Genomic DNA, 16,201 nt, shown 5'->3' on the forward strand with positions numbered 1-16,201 from the left:
ATAGTTTGGGTTAATCTCTAAAATAGAAAGGACATGAGTTCAACTTTTCTAGGGATGAAGCTGAGCTATGACCTCTTAACGCCCAGTTGCAGTGATGGGCTGTACTTAAACATAATGAAAAAGCATTCAATGTACATTCAGAGGCAGCTTTTAATTTATCCTGTGAGATTTATTTTTCCATGTTCCAGGACAAATTCCTAACAAATACTATCTCAAATTAATGTCTGGAATCTCAACTCATCCTTCACACTCTGGTTGTGACGTTGGCCTGGAGGGGAGAGGAAATCTCTTCTACTGTATTCAGTTTTACCATTTATTCCTTATTTTAAAGAATACTTAAAATACTACTAATACTAAATTTTAATGTTAAGTAAGTACATTGTTAGATACTTTACAAGCTGGGGTCTTAAGTAGCACCCAAGAGCTTAGGTGAAAAAACAGTAGTTTGATCTGGAAGAAGACCCTGAATTCAAGAGAGATGGAGTGGGCTGTAGTAATTCAGCAGAAAGGATCTCAGATTTATATCAGTTCCTCCCTACACACAAGGTACTAGTCTACAGAAGTTTCTATTTATTTATATTCTATTGATCATTTGTAGTTAGCAAAGGAGAAAACAGCCTTCGGTATTTATATCACTTCCTTTCCTGCTTGCCTGGAGGAGATTTTAGGAGCTATTAGGAGAATTCTTTTTTACAAGTCTTTGTTATTATTTTATCATTCTTTACAAGCCTGATCTGTGTATTCAAAAGCTGCTTCAACCTATTAAGTTTGATGAATCTACTTGCCCAGGGTTAATTTAATCATGGTTTACCAATACCCTGCTTGCCTGGGTTCGCAATAAGCTAGGTTCACACAATACACTAAACTGGTGTGTATCATTGAATGGTTCACAAAAGACACAACCAATTTTTTTTAACTTGATATGGGGAAGTCCGGGAGAAAGCTTAAAATGTTATAAGTCTACAATCTCAATGGTAAATATCTTAGAAACCACCAATCTAGTGTGGAATGCTGAGATTCTGTTGTATGTCACAGATAAATGATAATTGGGTGGCAAGGATGGTGGAGATGATGTGTTGAAGAAGCCCACCCTATTGCCTATAGGATTAACCTCCTTTTAAGAAGGTTTTCATACAGATTGAGGAATCTGTACACTCTTCCTTGACTCACTCTATTCAAAATGGGAAGGGATATTCCAAGGCTACTTTAAAAAAAAAAAGACGTGTTACATTTTCACATAAATAAGAACTAAATCTCTTCTGATTTTCAGAAACTTCCTGCCAATCTACTTGAAAACAATTCAGAATGGCTATTTAGAAGTCTAAGCATATTTTATTTTAAAGAGTTGACTTTCATTACAGAATGCTCTTGTGGCCTATCTGATGTAATCCCACTGCCTGTAGAACAGAATGAATGCACCTACTTTGCAACTGATCCACTCAAGTCTATAATCACAATCTGCAGGGTTAGCCATAATTCTGGCACCAGCCTCACACTAACAACTAACATACTCAGACAGCTGCCAGGGTTTCAGCAGAGCCCACTGTTAATGTCTCCTGTAAATACCCACTGAAAGATAGTTTTAAACTGGACATTTCAAATAGCTGCAAATGGCTTGAATTAGACTTGTTTTGTAATTTCCCATAATGCCCCAAAGTACCTGCCTTCCAGGGTATTGTGGGAAATATAGATGTTGACTCCACCCAAGTAGCCTACTGCTGTTCTGAGGGAGAAAACATGCTTTGGATGAAAAATGTTCCACGTTCAGATCTCCTATAGCACAAATTATGGCAAATCAGTCTGAGACATGCAAAAGCTGTCACCTGTTCAACAGTGGTTGTGTCATCATAACACACTTTGCCATCGATGAACTGAACTGTGGTTTATTCAATTAACTTTATTGTTTAGGTTCAGAAGACTTTCTGAATTATAAACTAACCACATTACACATTAGGATGATATATTAGGCTAGAATATGGTTAGCTAGTTGGAGATTCAATATGTCATTATAAATATAGCGAATACTGAGCTAGATATTCTAACGTGGTATAAGCAGGGCTACGAGATTTGGGCTGCAAACTCCGGATGACCACTAGACGGCAGTAGAAAGATACAAATAATACTTTGCTGCTGTCTAGTGGTCATGTGAATTTATGCAGCCCCCAAAATATAAGAAAGTTTCTGATGCTCCTTCTTATCAAATAGTTCAGAAATGAGATAAGCTTTTTAAAAGTACCATAGAATGTCCTTAATTTCAGGAAAAGCTTTGGGGCATTTTGATATATATTATCACTGAAACACTGACTACCTCTGTATGACACATTAAGTCATACTGTAGGTCACCATGTTCTTCAAATCCATGAGTCCCATAATCATGCTCTGTATCTATGGCTGATTTAGATTAGTTAATCTAATCATGCTATGGCATGTCACATGCAAGGACAACAGAGGGTTAAGCAGCCATTAGTCTTCCAGGAAAACAGGGAACCTGAGCTACTCCTTTCAATAAAATTTATATAATCAAGCTTTGTTTTGAGAAACGGGCAGAAGGAAGTATGAACTCTGCCACCTGCTCACCCTGACTCTGACTCCCCCTGAGCCTTTACAGACTGTGTTGTTTGTTCAGTAAATAAATTAGGAAATGCACAATAGTGTAAAGGTTGCTGGGCTATTTGGCTTCAATGACAGGCAGTAAGGTGCTATTAGGATGGTTAATTTGTTCATCTTTGGGAAGATCAGCAGGTTAATCCTAGATTTAATGCAAACGTGAATTAATATGTTGTGTGAATGCAGTCCCATGAATTATAGGGCTGGATCCTGTGAGTTACAGAAGTAAAATGAATTTGTGGAAAATAAATGATCCTGCTTGGTTAGTAAAGATCCAGATATTGGACCTGCTGCATTCTGGTGGTTATGCATGTAATTCACAAATTAGGCAGGGTGGAAAAGACTGCTACAAAAGACACCTGCTCTGACTACCCCATGCCAAAAATAGTCAAATGCTAAAAACAATTTCTTCTCCCAATTGTCACACAAATTTAAGGGCCCAGTTTGGCAGAAGGTGGAGAGGTTGTTATTTGTGAAATGATATTTTAATTTTTTTCCTTCAGGATTGATCTTGGAGTAACAAATAGAGGAGAGAGGGTAAGGAAGGCAAACACCATCTCAAACAAGGTGTTCTGAATTTTATTTCTATCAACTCTCCTATGAGAAGGATCCCTGATTTTTTTTAAATTGTTGTGTGTGTGTGTTTTTAAGTGTTTTTAGTTTAGGAGGTTGACACTTTTGTAAGCAATTTTGGTAGGATTGGTATCCTGAAAGACAGGATGTAACAACAACAACAATGGAATTATTATGAATTGTCCTCAGAAAGACATATTGGTTGAATTGTTACACACTTACCCATCGGTAACAACTACAACTTACACAGATACTCTAACACAGTTGCAGAGGTTCACATAACACACCAAACCAGAGGCTAATGACATGGACTGATCTATACAACATGCTGTAGGCTAAAATCTGTTTGCTTAATTTATGGTTCAAAGGCAGGGTTTTACCTTGACACATTGAATTAATTCATTCAATGTGTAATTCATTCAATTACACATTGAACTATTGAGTTGGCTACAGGTAGTCCTTGGTTTATGACGGCAACTGGGGCTGGAATTGCCATCGCTAAGCAATGCAGTCGTAAAGCGCAATGTCATGTGACTGTACTGCTTAGCGAGGACCTCACATGACCTTGACTTCCGACTTCCTGCCGTCTTCCCCACTGATTTTGCTTGTGAGAAGCTGGCAGGGAATGTTGGAAATTGTAATCACATGACTGCAACTTACTGCAGTGTTGTAATCATGAGCTGGATGCCAAGCGCCTAGATCACAATCACATGACTGTGGGGACACTGCAACAGCTAGAACTCCAAGGACCAGTAGTAACTACTATTCATGCAATGCTGTTGTAAGTTTGAACAGTCACTGAATGAGTGGTCGTAACCCAAGGACCACCTGTAACTGCATGTTAGCATAATTTGAACAAACTCAGCCTCTATAGTTAGATTAGAATTCATTGTGATGTGTGAACCCCCAGATTGGGCTTTTTGAGTGAACGGTAATTATGGTAACCACAATAAGCATGTTTTCTGAACACACCAGAGTGCTGTGCAAACAGAGCCAATGTGGTTTGCTCAATTTTGGCTTCTTTACTTATTAAATTTGTATGGCCACCCATCTTTATTGTGTGACTCTGAGCAGCTAAGAGTTAAAAACATAATAAAATAAAATAAAACTATAACTAACATAAAATAGCATAACAATACAATAGAGCCAATAAACAGGCTTACCCACAGTATCAGGGCCCCAGCTTCGATGGCAAAACCAGGTCTTCAAAGCTTTGTGAACAGCCAGCGGGGTTGGGGCAAGTCTGATCTCTTGGGGAGGGCCATGTCTTGCAGGCACCACGACCGAGAAGGCCCTTTTCCTGGGTCCCACCAAATGACACTCCCTTATGGATGGGGCCCGGAGCATGCCTCTCCTGCCAGATCTAATAGGATGGGTAGATACAACTGGGGAGAGAGATTTCCTAAGTAACCCAACCCCAAGCCATGAAGAGTTTAAAGTAAGCACCAGCACCTTGAATTGTACCTGGAAGCATACCAGCAACCAGTGCAGTTCATGGAGCAGAAGTGTCACATGTGCTGAATGACAGGCACCTATAACTGCCCACACCACCACATTTTACCCAGCTGAACACATTGTAGTAATCCAAGCAGGAGGTGACTAAGGCATGAGTGACCATGAGCAGGGCCTCCCACTCCAGGAAAGGCACAATTGGTACACTGCCACCTGCTATTCAGCCAGGAGCCAGGAATCCAGGAAGACCCCAAATCGTGCACATGATCTGTCTGGGGCAATGCAATCCCATCCAGAACAAGAGATGGAAAGTCCCCAGAACAAGGAGTTCCTAAAACCCAAAGCCACTTGGTTTTACTAGAGTTGAGCTGAAGCCTGTTCCCCTTCCAGACTCCCACAGCCTCCAGGCACTGAGACAGGACCTCCACAGTATCACTCAGACAGCCCTGGATAGAGTTATATAACTAGACATCATCAACATACTGATGATGTCTCACTCCAGACCGACAGATGACCTCACCCAGCAGCTCCATGTAGATATTAAACAGAAGAGGAGAGAGCCCTGGGTCCTGCAATACCACACATAATAGGGGCAATGGGCTGGACCTCTCCTCCCGTATCAACGTTAGTGTATCAACCTTAGTGTAGGGCTTAGTGTATTGTGTTGCAGCAGTCATTGTAGTTTGTAAATAATAATTTAGGGCTTAGTGTAATATATGAACCCAGCCAATTATGGTTTAGTGAACAACCCATAGTTAAACCATTGCTTTGTATAAAATGTGACCCCAATCACAGATTTGTCATAGATCATCTACTTAACATACAGATGACCCTTGGTGAATTGTTGCTGTCTGAGATCACACATGTTCATACAATTAAGACAGCCAATTTGGTGTAGTGGTTAAGAAACTGGGAGACCATGAGTTCTAGTCCCATCTAAGGCACAAAGCCAGCTGGGTGACCTTGGGCCAGTCACTCTCTCTCTCAGCCCTAGGAAGCAGGCAGTGGCAAACCACTTTTGAAACCTTGCCAAGAAAACTGCAGGGACTTGTCCAGGAAGTCACCAGGAGTCAACAACGACTCAAAGGCACAAAGAATAAATAAAAAATCATGCAAATAAGTAATTGTGAAAGCATGTAGACCTGGCCTTGGGAATGAGGAAGGAATGAGAAAACTGTTAAGGGGGGGATTTCAGTAAAGATTACTCAGTCTGAGAAAGAGGAAAGCATGAGAAACGAACTCAAAGTAACCCCCTCTTGATTTTGTTTGGTATAATATAGGGCAGAGAGAAACTCTGACAGGTTTTCAAGATTCTGTTATTCTACCCTACACCACAAAAAACATTCCTGGAATTCCTGCTGTGTCTGTTTCTCGACCCTGCCTACCTTATAGGGCCTATAGTAATGGTTGCTTCAGCTCCATGGAATTCATGTCACTGCTTTCTATGGACTTCTTTATGCTTAGGACTCCACTCTAGGCTCCAGACAGGAAGCTTGAAGACTCAGTGACACTTAATTTGTCAAATGTGAGGTGGGAAAGGTAAAATATAAATAACATTGACTGGATTAATTTATTGGATTAAACCATCATTTGTTTATACAGGATTGATTAAATATAAAACAGTTGTCAAGGTTCACAACAACTGATTCATGATACACAAGTTTTGTTGATGTGTTAAAAAAACACATTATGGCTTAACACAGCATGCCACAATATGCCACTCTGCTGAGAAAGAATCCGCCTACTGTATTGCCATTCTACTCTCTGTGGCAAAGATTGTTGGCCAAACTCAAAGCTGCCACCTTTTCAAGGAGAGCTAATCAAAAATCTAAACTAATGATTACCCTTAGTTTCTGACTGGCATCTGCGCAAACTGGAAATGGCAGCCACTCCAAGTTCACATGAAATGTTTAGCCTTAGCAAAGCCATGAACTGTGGATAAAGAGCCACGTGGGAGGTAAGGTTACAGGATGCATATTCTCATTAACGGAGCAGAATGGCTTAGTGCATCATGCAGATGCTTTCACCCTCTGCCTGGTGGAAAGGCTTATCCCTGGGCACCAATGAAGCTGCTGTGCCCTGATGTGATGAGAAGAAAGAATTTGAAGGTAGGAAGACGGTAAGGAAGGAAGCCAAGCAGCTAATAGAAACTTGCCAACTTTTTCTCTGTTATAGTGTTTGTTTCTCTTAACAGCTGGAGGCCACTTAATAGATAACCATAGAAATAATTGACGCAAATCCTAGGTTACAAAATCCAAGGGCTAGTGAAGCGCCATCCCAAATTCTGGGTATTTCCTTCACTTTTCTGGCTCAAAGCAGTAGTATATTAAAGACCAATATAATCTGGGTCAATTCCTTGCTTCCCCAACTAGTAAAAGTTTCTGCCACCTCTTTGTCTTCTCACATTTCCCCAACCTCCTCATAAAGGATATTACTTTGCTCATGCACATAGGCCGTTCAACAGAGCAGTTCTTAAGAAACACCAGCCAATGGCAATATCATCTGCAGTGATTATATGGTACTGTATAATCAGGTATTAGAATTGTTTAATTCCTTCCCTCCCGATACATGCTAAAACCATCACCTTCTCTGTTCCAGAGGGGTCATGAGGCTGGATGTTAAAATCCAAAACGTTGATATAAACCAGTGTGCTACTAGCGGAGGATGGTTTGGAAACACACATCAGTGTGACCTCAACACCACCCAGGTAAGGAGAGGCTTTGGAACTCTGCTCCCAGCTATACCACCATGTCAGATTGTGAACTGGAGGGTTTTCCTTATCATTGTGCCAATCCTCTGGAACCATCTTTCCAGCCATCCTTCTATATTTTCTCAGTTAGTAATGGAAAAGCTGTAGCCTTCCAGATGTTGCTGAACTACAAATTCCAGTTGCCCCAGGCAGTGGGCCTAATGTTGAGGGATGGTCAGTTTCAGTTCAGCAGCATCTGGAGGACAGACGTTCCCCATCCCATCTAATGTTCTTATCTAGGATTTATGACAGTGCTGTAGTAAAGCTAGGCATGCTTTGAAAATAATTTTTAAAAAGGGCTTTGAACTCCACATGAGCACAAGCCCTGCACTTAACTGCTGGGCTAATGCAATGCTTTGTTGTTGTTGTTTTTATATGTATTTATTAAGAATTTTTCATAGAGTAAAACACAGATCAAAAGGGGAAAAAAAGGAAACAAAGATAGAAAGAAAGAAGTGCAAGAAATGAAAAAAGAGAAGGAAAAAAGTAAAGAATGACTTCCGACCTTCTTTTCAACAGATAGTTACAATTTTATAGTCCTTCCTCTCTTTTATTTTTTTATTTATTTATCAAATTTGTCACCACCCATCTCGTTGAAACGACCTCTAGATATTATACAAGTCCCTTCAGCCCCTCATTTAATCTACATCTTTCTTAATCTTCAAACCCATAAATCATCATGTCAGCAAAAAACCCACATAAGCTTTCCAGTTGTTCAGAAAAGTTTTCTTTTGGAATCAAGTGAAGATTCCCTATAGAGTTTATTCTGATATTCCTTCCTGCTGTGAGGATCGTTTGCTTGGATTTCTTTTCTGCAAATTCTGACATTTTCACAATCCGTACCTCCACTGTGGGGATTGCGTTATTCTTCTTACGCAGTGCTTTGGAGTAGGAGGGAGGATGGCTGTTAAACCGAACCCATCTTTCCAGAGACTGTGACTGTTGTTGCTTCCTTGCACCCTGTATGCTCTGAAGCACCTTTTCGCTTTTGAATCTGAAGCACCACACAGCTGCCTGCTATTCATTAAAGAAGGCTGCCATTTCTCAAGCTTCCAAGGGAGGCTGAAAAAAACCGGTAGCTGCTTTAAGGAATCCATTCATCAAGGTTAATGTGACTCTTAATGACCTAAACTGTATGAATGTAATGTTCAAATATATATAGTGGCCGTCAAGAAAGCGCTGCCTTCAAACCAGAGAGGAGGGGAATTAACTGAACTCATAAAAAGAAGTAGAGGTGTCTTAGGCCAGGGTTTCATAATCTCAGCAACTTTAACATGTGCAGACTTTAACTCCCAGAATTAATTCTGGGAGTTGGAGTCCACTTATGCTGGCTGGGGAATTCTGGGAATTGAAGTCCATGCATCTTAAAGTTGCTAAAGTTGAGTAACACTGTCTTATACAAGGAACATTACTTGTCAAATTAATCCCAATTTTAGATTTATAAAAAATTTATATTCAGAGAAGAATAACTCCTTGCTGACATTCATAACTTTTGCCTTCATTACTAAAAGGAATGTTAATGGGGTGTGGTAATTTGCCATTATTTACAGTGTATTAATTTATATATTTTAATAGCAATTATTTTAAAAAATCATTTTCTCCCATTTTCATTCAACACCTCCTCCCTGTTTAGCACAGTCCTTACAATTTAAGATTCCTTGCAAAAGCTATTTCCAGTTTAAAACTGAAGCTTCATTTCAATGACCACGGATGATGTCATTATCTGCAAAAGCTCAGTTTAAAATTGGAATATTTTCTTTTGGAATCAAGTGAATATTCCCTACAGAGTTTACTCTGATGTTTCTTCCTGCTGTGAAAATAGTGTGCTTGGATTTCTTCCTTTCTCTGGGCAAGCTACATCACATTTAGTACCAGTTTCGGTCAGCATGACTTTTCTTCCTCCATTGTTACCTTCTTCACAATCCTTTCCAGCATCCCTGCTTGATCTCATGTTCCCTTTGCTTCTAACCTCCCCATATTTTCCCCCATGCCTCTCACTGCTGATCTATCTGCCATCTTCAGCTGTTCTATACCTTTGCAGCACAACAAGGCTTTAATGGGCAAATCTGCACTGAAGCACCTTCTTCTGAGGGTGTGACTGTATGTGTGTTTCATTAGGAGCACTGAGCACAACCTGCAATGGACAGTGATGGTCTGGGTCCTTGCTTTCAGACTTTAATGTTGGATTTTGCCACAGCTGTAACTCTGACACCATGTGGTAGAAACAATATTGCAAGTTCTTCCAGGCTTGTAGACCAGTTAAATGCAAAGAAAAGGGGGAAATGGAGTTTTAAAAAATCAAAGTACATTTGCAACGGTTTAATTTTCACTGAAGGTAATAATACCTTCTGGTGCATGTGCCTTAGAAGGACAGAACATTTTTATATCACTAAGTGCATATTTTTTTAATCTAATGCTCAAGACATTTCATATCTGATTTTTTAAAAAAGGTTTTCATTAATGAAGATGGCAGTATAATTCTAGAAGATAGTTTTTCTATGTGTACCTCACCAAAGGAATAGGGGCTGTCAATGATTGAAATCAAGGTGGATTCTTAATTTAACTTACAAACCTTCTGAGAAAACTAGATTTTGTATTTATCTCATGGACATATGATACTGGGCACGGTGTTCCTCTGCTTTCACTTAAAAGCATCTAGACATATCCAGTCATGGCTTTATTTAGGGAAGGGTAAATGCAGTAGAGTCCTACTCTATTAAACTGTTAATAGGAATTGTATAGGACTTTTTTCCTATGAAATAATCTGAAAAAGCAAAATCTTGAACCAATACTTAAAATAAAGACATTTCCCAAACATATTTGTTGAAAAGATCTAAAAGGCACATCAGCAAAACTTGTAGTAGTTTTCACCAACAACATCCTCTATGACAGATCTTGGCTAGACTATGATAAGATGGGGGAGCTTCTCACTGAGGTTTACAAGCAAGGAAAAAAAATAAATATTAAGCTTCTAATAGTTTTATTCCAGGCCTAACCAAGGTAGAAGATGAAGTGCCTGAAATCATTTCAGTGTTGGTTGTTATAATCAATCCTTTCTGTGCTTCAGGGGAGGTTAAGAGTGGTATTGGATGGATTGCTTCATAGAGATATAACACATCAATTTTTTAGCTTAAAAAAACAACCAACATATGTGTGTGTGTAAATACATATATCACCCAAATCCAGCCATTCAGTAGAATGAGGGGGGGGGGAGCATGGACCACAAAATGGGGGTTGGGAAAGCTTTCAAGCAGAACATGATGACAACATCCTCTTCTCCCAGGCATTGTTAAAACCCTTGATGGGGAAGTGGTCCTAATAATAACATCAGAGAAGAGAAGGCTGATTTAACACAACTTGATAATGTCCCATCTTTTATGATAGGGTGTTTGTATTAACCCAGCCATTGTGACTGACCATGATTTACAACTTAGCCCCAATCAGTTGGGGCATAATCAGCAAATAATTGTTAAAACAGACTTGGCTTACTGTGATGTACCCATAGAAATGTTGTCATCAGCATACTAATGGTGCCACATTCTAGGACTCTTGTCAACCTCCCCCAAAGGTTTCCACATGTATGTTGAATAGCATAGGAAACAAGATGGAATCCTAAGATGTGTCAAACAGGTATCCTCTTGCAATATCCTATATGACATCACATTTATTGTGTGAAGCTAGCCATTGTGGTTTATTCAGTAAACCATGGTTGAACAAATAATGGATGAGCAATTTATGTATCAGCCTTGGTGTTGTTGTTCAACATCAGCATAATTTACAGAGAAACAAATTAACATTCCCCCCAAAAGCTTGTAATGTTTACTTCAACCTAAGGAAGGCAATACTCTTGAGAACTTAGTGATATTGTATCAAAATTGCTCACAGTGATTCATGCCTTAGTCACATCCTGTTTGGATTACTGTAACATGTTCTACATCTGGCTGTCCTTGAAGAATATTTGGACGTTGTACCTGGTCCAGGATGCAGCAGCACAGGCAGTTTTTGACGTCTCTTGCTATCCTCACAGAATATCACTGCTCCATGAGCTGCATTAGCTCCTAGTAGGCTTCTGGGTGCAATTCAAGATTCTGGTCATCACCTATAATGCTGGTTGTTGTCTATAAAGCCCTACATGGCATAGGGCCAGGCTACTTGTGGGACTGCTTTTCCTCCATTGTTTCTGCTCTTCTCACCAGATTTAGCAGAGTGTGCCTACTCTGGGTTCCCTTTATTAAACAATGTCATCTTGTTGGACCCAGGATTTGTGCCTTTTCTGTAGCATAGAGCAAAGATGTGGAACAGCATCCCCCAAAGATCTGGATGGCGCCGACCCTGTTTGCCTTTCATAAGGTTGGAAGATCTGGCTGTTTCCCCAGGGATTTGGGCCAGAAGGTTAGACAAACTGTGCTGTTGATGCGGCTTTATGGCTGGAATGTACTATTTACCTTGGGCATCATTATTGTTTGCAACTTTTTTTGTACACTGCCCCAGAGTCACTGTTGTGAGATGGGCAGCTATATAAATTATTTCATTCATTCATTCATTCATTCATTCATTCATTCATTCATTCATTCATTCATGGAAAAGGTGGGCTTTGAAATAAAAGAGGAGTGTCCTCATGTAGGTGTGCTAGATGGGTTTTTAAGGGATGAGAATCAGCAACGGGAAGAAGTAAAACTATCCAAACACTTTATAATCCCATTGTAAGTATGCAGTGAAGGAAGAGGGGGCCAGTATAACTGCAAGATGCTGGTTAATAAAAGCTATCATATCAGTTCCAAGTGATTCTTACTTGAATTACAATAATTGTTGGGAGAGAACTCATGTAGCAAACCTTAATTCATACATTTTCAGCATTCCCATTTATGGAAAGTAATAGTTTTGAAGGGGGAGGTTATGGGAGGAAACCCCTCCAAAGTGGGGGGGGGGGAATTCACAAAACTGAGGGCATGTTTGTCAATTTGTCTATAAATTTTGCAAAGTCTATTTTTTAAAATTCAAACTCAAAGTTATTTCTGCCAATTTTGGAATACGTGATTCCCCCCCACCCCATCAGTCATTATCACACCCTTCCTCTGGCCATTCCAATTCCTCCTTCCAGGCTGTTGACCACCATGCAGTTTTAACCTGCCTTGAAGTCAATTACTAATTTATAAATTAATAGGTAAAAGGATTGACCTACAACTTCATGATTTGTATGGGATTTCATGATTCCAAAAGGAGTGGACAGATGGGCAGCTCTATGCTGTATACCTCTTTGCACCTTCTGACTTTTGACCTCTCTGCCCCACTTCTCCACTGGCATCTGCTCTCCTGGACTGGGGCTTAAAGCATCTCCTGGTCCTTTGCCATTAAAGGCCAGGGAAGCTCACCGATGGGTATATATTCAGTAGTAATGTTAGCTCTCCTTTCGGCTGTTCGGTTGCTTCTCAAGGGATTAGTATGCTCTGCAGCATTAGCGATCCATTTAGGTTTTAGGAAAAGGGGATTTGGCCATCCAACATTTGGTTATTATAATGCTTAAATATTCAGCCAGGGATGTCCAGAGAAGGAGGAGGGAATCATGATGAGCCAGCTAGTGAGAGGAAGAAAATGAAGAATGCTTTACACAAAGCTCAAGATGCTTGCTCCTAATTTAATCCAATAAGATGATAAGAAGAGATCAGGGGAGGGGATAGAATCTCAGTTTTAATCTTTTAAATATGCCCACAGAGAAAAGCCATTGAGACATGAGAAGGCACTACAAAAATTGCTAGGTTTGATTTGAAAAATTGCTTGATTCTTACCAGTCTCAGAATTTGTTGGTAATGTGCAGAGCAAAATACCCCACTTCCAGACACAAAGCCATCAACTGACACTAGATACCGCCAGAGCTCATGCCCATTAAAGGAGGGCTGGTGTGATGGAACATATAGACCAAGGAGGCTGTCCGTGGGGTCTAGTTTATGAAGTCACAGTATTGAGAATCTCTTGATTAAACTCTGTCCCCCTCTCCCCCTGAAACACTGATGCACAAAATAGCTACTTACGTATCACCAAAACAAATCAAAAAAGACAAAACTTGTCACAAAAAAAGAGGGAAAGGGGTTCACAAATTTGCATGAAGTAGCACATAAAAACTGTATAGATTATGCTTGTGTGTGTGTGTGTGTGTGTGTGTATGGAAGCATGGAAGGCAAACAAGTGATTGATGAATTAATTTGTTCTATCTGCTGCCCCAATGCTAACAAGTTGATGGTCAATTTCAAGATCCTTTGCTGCTCTCCTTATTGATATTTCTTTACCATTGCACTGGATTTGAACTGAAGAATCCTTCTAACTGAAGCCTGCTCTTTGACAGTCCCTGACAGCATCTGAAAAAAAAGAGCATCTTCTATACATACTGTAGCCCTATTTCTGCCTCAGAATATTTGCAATACAGACATGAGAACACCTGCTACCAAGGCTGACGCATTCTTTGGCCCTGTTAGCATAACATGCTTTACTGGATCAATCATGGAGTAAATGTGTTGTGCAAACACAGAAACTCAGTAGGGGGAGAGAAGGAAAACCCACCTAGTCAATCCTCCAAAAAGAAAAGAACTGGTGATACAGAGTGGCTGAAGAAGCAAGTATCTCCATTACAGAGCTTATTTTTCATCCTTTAAGATGACAACCAGGAACTGTTTGTTATCAGTAGGCACAGTAGATGTTGTTGTTCCTTCAGTCAGTTGGTGGTGAAGTTTGTTGGAACAGCTATGTAGAGTGTTGAAGGAAGTCCTGAGGTTGAAATGTGTTCCAGTCAGGAGTTGGTATTGAACACAAGGATAGAGTGGACACCATGGAAAAGGGCCAAAAAGGAGAGTGCAATCGGCTCACTGTGTAGAGATGGGCCCTTGAGTTGGATGATATCCTGTGATGGGCATGCTGAACCTGGTGTTGCAGCAGAGAAGTTTTCAGTGGGCCAGGAGAAGTTATTGTGGCAGGATGGCTGGTAACTGGAATGTGCTCTGGCAGGAGAGGTCTTATTGCAGCATTGAAGTGAGGAGCTAGAGTGGTAAGAGTGAAGCCAGGTGAGGTGCAGGTACTGAACCCATCTGAGTCCTACAGCTGCTTAGCCACCAGAGTCTCATGTTTGCAGCTAAGGCCCTGTCTGTGCAGTTTATTTAGAAGATATTCATTGACTGGCTACCAGATTTGCCTGTAGGACTACCTGCTGATGGGCATACTGGATTGTTGGGACTTTGGGTTTGCCTTGAGTTGGAGGTGGGAGATTGTGTATGTAGGATTGTATTGTGGCAGCTGCTAGTCCTGGAGTTCCAAGCCTAGTGAGGGAAGTGTTGAATATGTGTAGGGGAAAGTGGTTGTATTAGATTGGGAAGCTTACTTGACATGTATCCTGCAGCTGATGAATGCAGAAAGCAGAAGCAACTTTGCGGGGACACTGCTGAAAGAGCATTTGGCTGGAATATATGGTATGACTGGTGGTTGGTTGGTTACAGCAATTGGATGGTTGGTTAGATGGTGGGGTAGTGGGGGACAGGGGTTGGCTGATGGTGGAGAGAGGGCAGGGAGTGACATCCAGATTGTGATGGGCAGGGAAATATATAGTGGGAATCTGGGAGTAGATTCACTTCACAGGAAGGTAGAGTTGATGCTTGAAACCAATTCCACCTTCTGGTCACCACTATTCACCCATAATGCCAAGTTATCAGATCCTTAGTGCCCTGGTCTTTGGCTGCTGTACTAAATGCCAGGTTGGTCTATAACAAAGCTGTCCTCATACATGATCTCATTCTGGATAAAGTGGCTGACCTGATAGGTATAACTGAGACCTGACGCCAGAGAAGGGTATTCCATTCTCGGAGGTGTGCCCAGCTCGGTTTCTAATGTAGCACCAATTGTGAACTAGGAAAATTGGGGGGTGGGATAGTTGTTGTTATCTGAGAAGGCCTTCAGAGGCCTTGTGCTGCAAATAACTGGATGTGATATCCTCTGGCTGAAGCCGGGCTCTAGGGATCAGTTGAGTTTGTGTTGCTAAATTGGATTCCTTGCTGCACAGCCACATCCTTGCCTGAGCATCTGGTTGGTGGTTGTGGAATCCCCAAGGCTAATAGTTCCTGGAGATTTTAATTTGCCCTCATATGGCATTGAGTCTGGAGCAGCTCAGGAGTTCATAGTCATATACTTCCCAAATTGATTGGCTGTGAAATTCAACCATGCCTAAAGCTGCATGCCTGGCAATAAGGAAGGAACTAATGAAGCCTTGCTAATACTCTCTAGGGATACTTGCAAGTGCTCCAGGGATACTAGGGCTTACTAGAGGAAGGGGTGGGAAGTTTATATTCCCAGATTGGTGACTGTTGACCCAGTTAGTGTGATAGTGTGGTGCTACAAACCATCAGTAAGGGGATTTAACTGGGATAGTGACTGACTGGCTTAAATATATTGCACAAATAAGATATCTGAGAATGACTTTCTTCTTCATTGGTTACTGTCAGGGCCCAAATCTGACCCAAAGTCAGACAGGGCACTCCTCAGACACCTTCCTTGGAAGGAATAATTTTGGTTCAGGATCTGATTCTTCACCTCTTGCCTGATACTCTGCTTCATAATGACTCAACAGGAAATGGACATTACCAACCATATGCAGACCTGTTATGTGGGAGCCATTTTCAGAATGGTTAAAATATATACAAGGCAGATGTAGCATAAGGAAATTTGATATTTCCCCTATTTTTTGCTTCTTCTGGAAACATTAATTTCCAATTATGTGCTATAAAACTACAAGACTTTTTGTTGTGCCTTTGTTTACTTACTTCCTAACACTTCATGAGCCAA

General features: G+C 40.7%; 1 protein-coding gene across 1 annotated transcript in view; it reads left to right on the top strand.

Moving 5' to 3' along the window:
* Positions 1–16,201, top strand: part of GPR179 (G protein-coupled receptor 179) — a 44,640-nt gene that overhangs the window by 1,335 nt on the left and 27,104 nt on the right. The window contains exon 2 of the mRNA XM_088143466.1: positions 7,231–7,339. Within this exon, the coding sequence (XP_087999592.1) occupies positions 7,231–7,339 (109 nt within the window). The remainder of the gene's footprint in view (positions 1–7,230; positions 7,340–16,201) is intronic.

Source organism: Python bivittatus, unplaced genomic scaffold (genome assembly GCF_059951505.1).
Source record: "Python bivittatus isolate LINGU-HERP-01145 unplaced genomic scaffold, Pbiv_v1 ctg000410_np1212, whole genome shotgun sequence".
NCBI lineage: Eukaryota > Metazoa > Chordata > Lepidosauria > Squamata > Pythonidae > Python > Python bivittatus.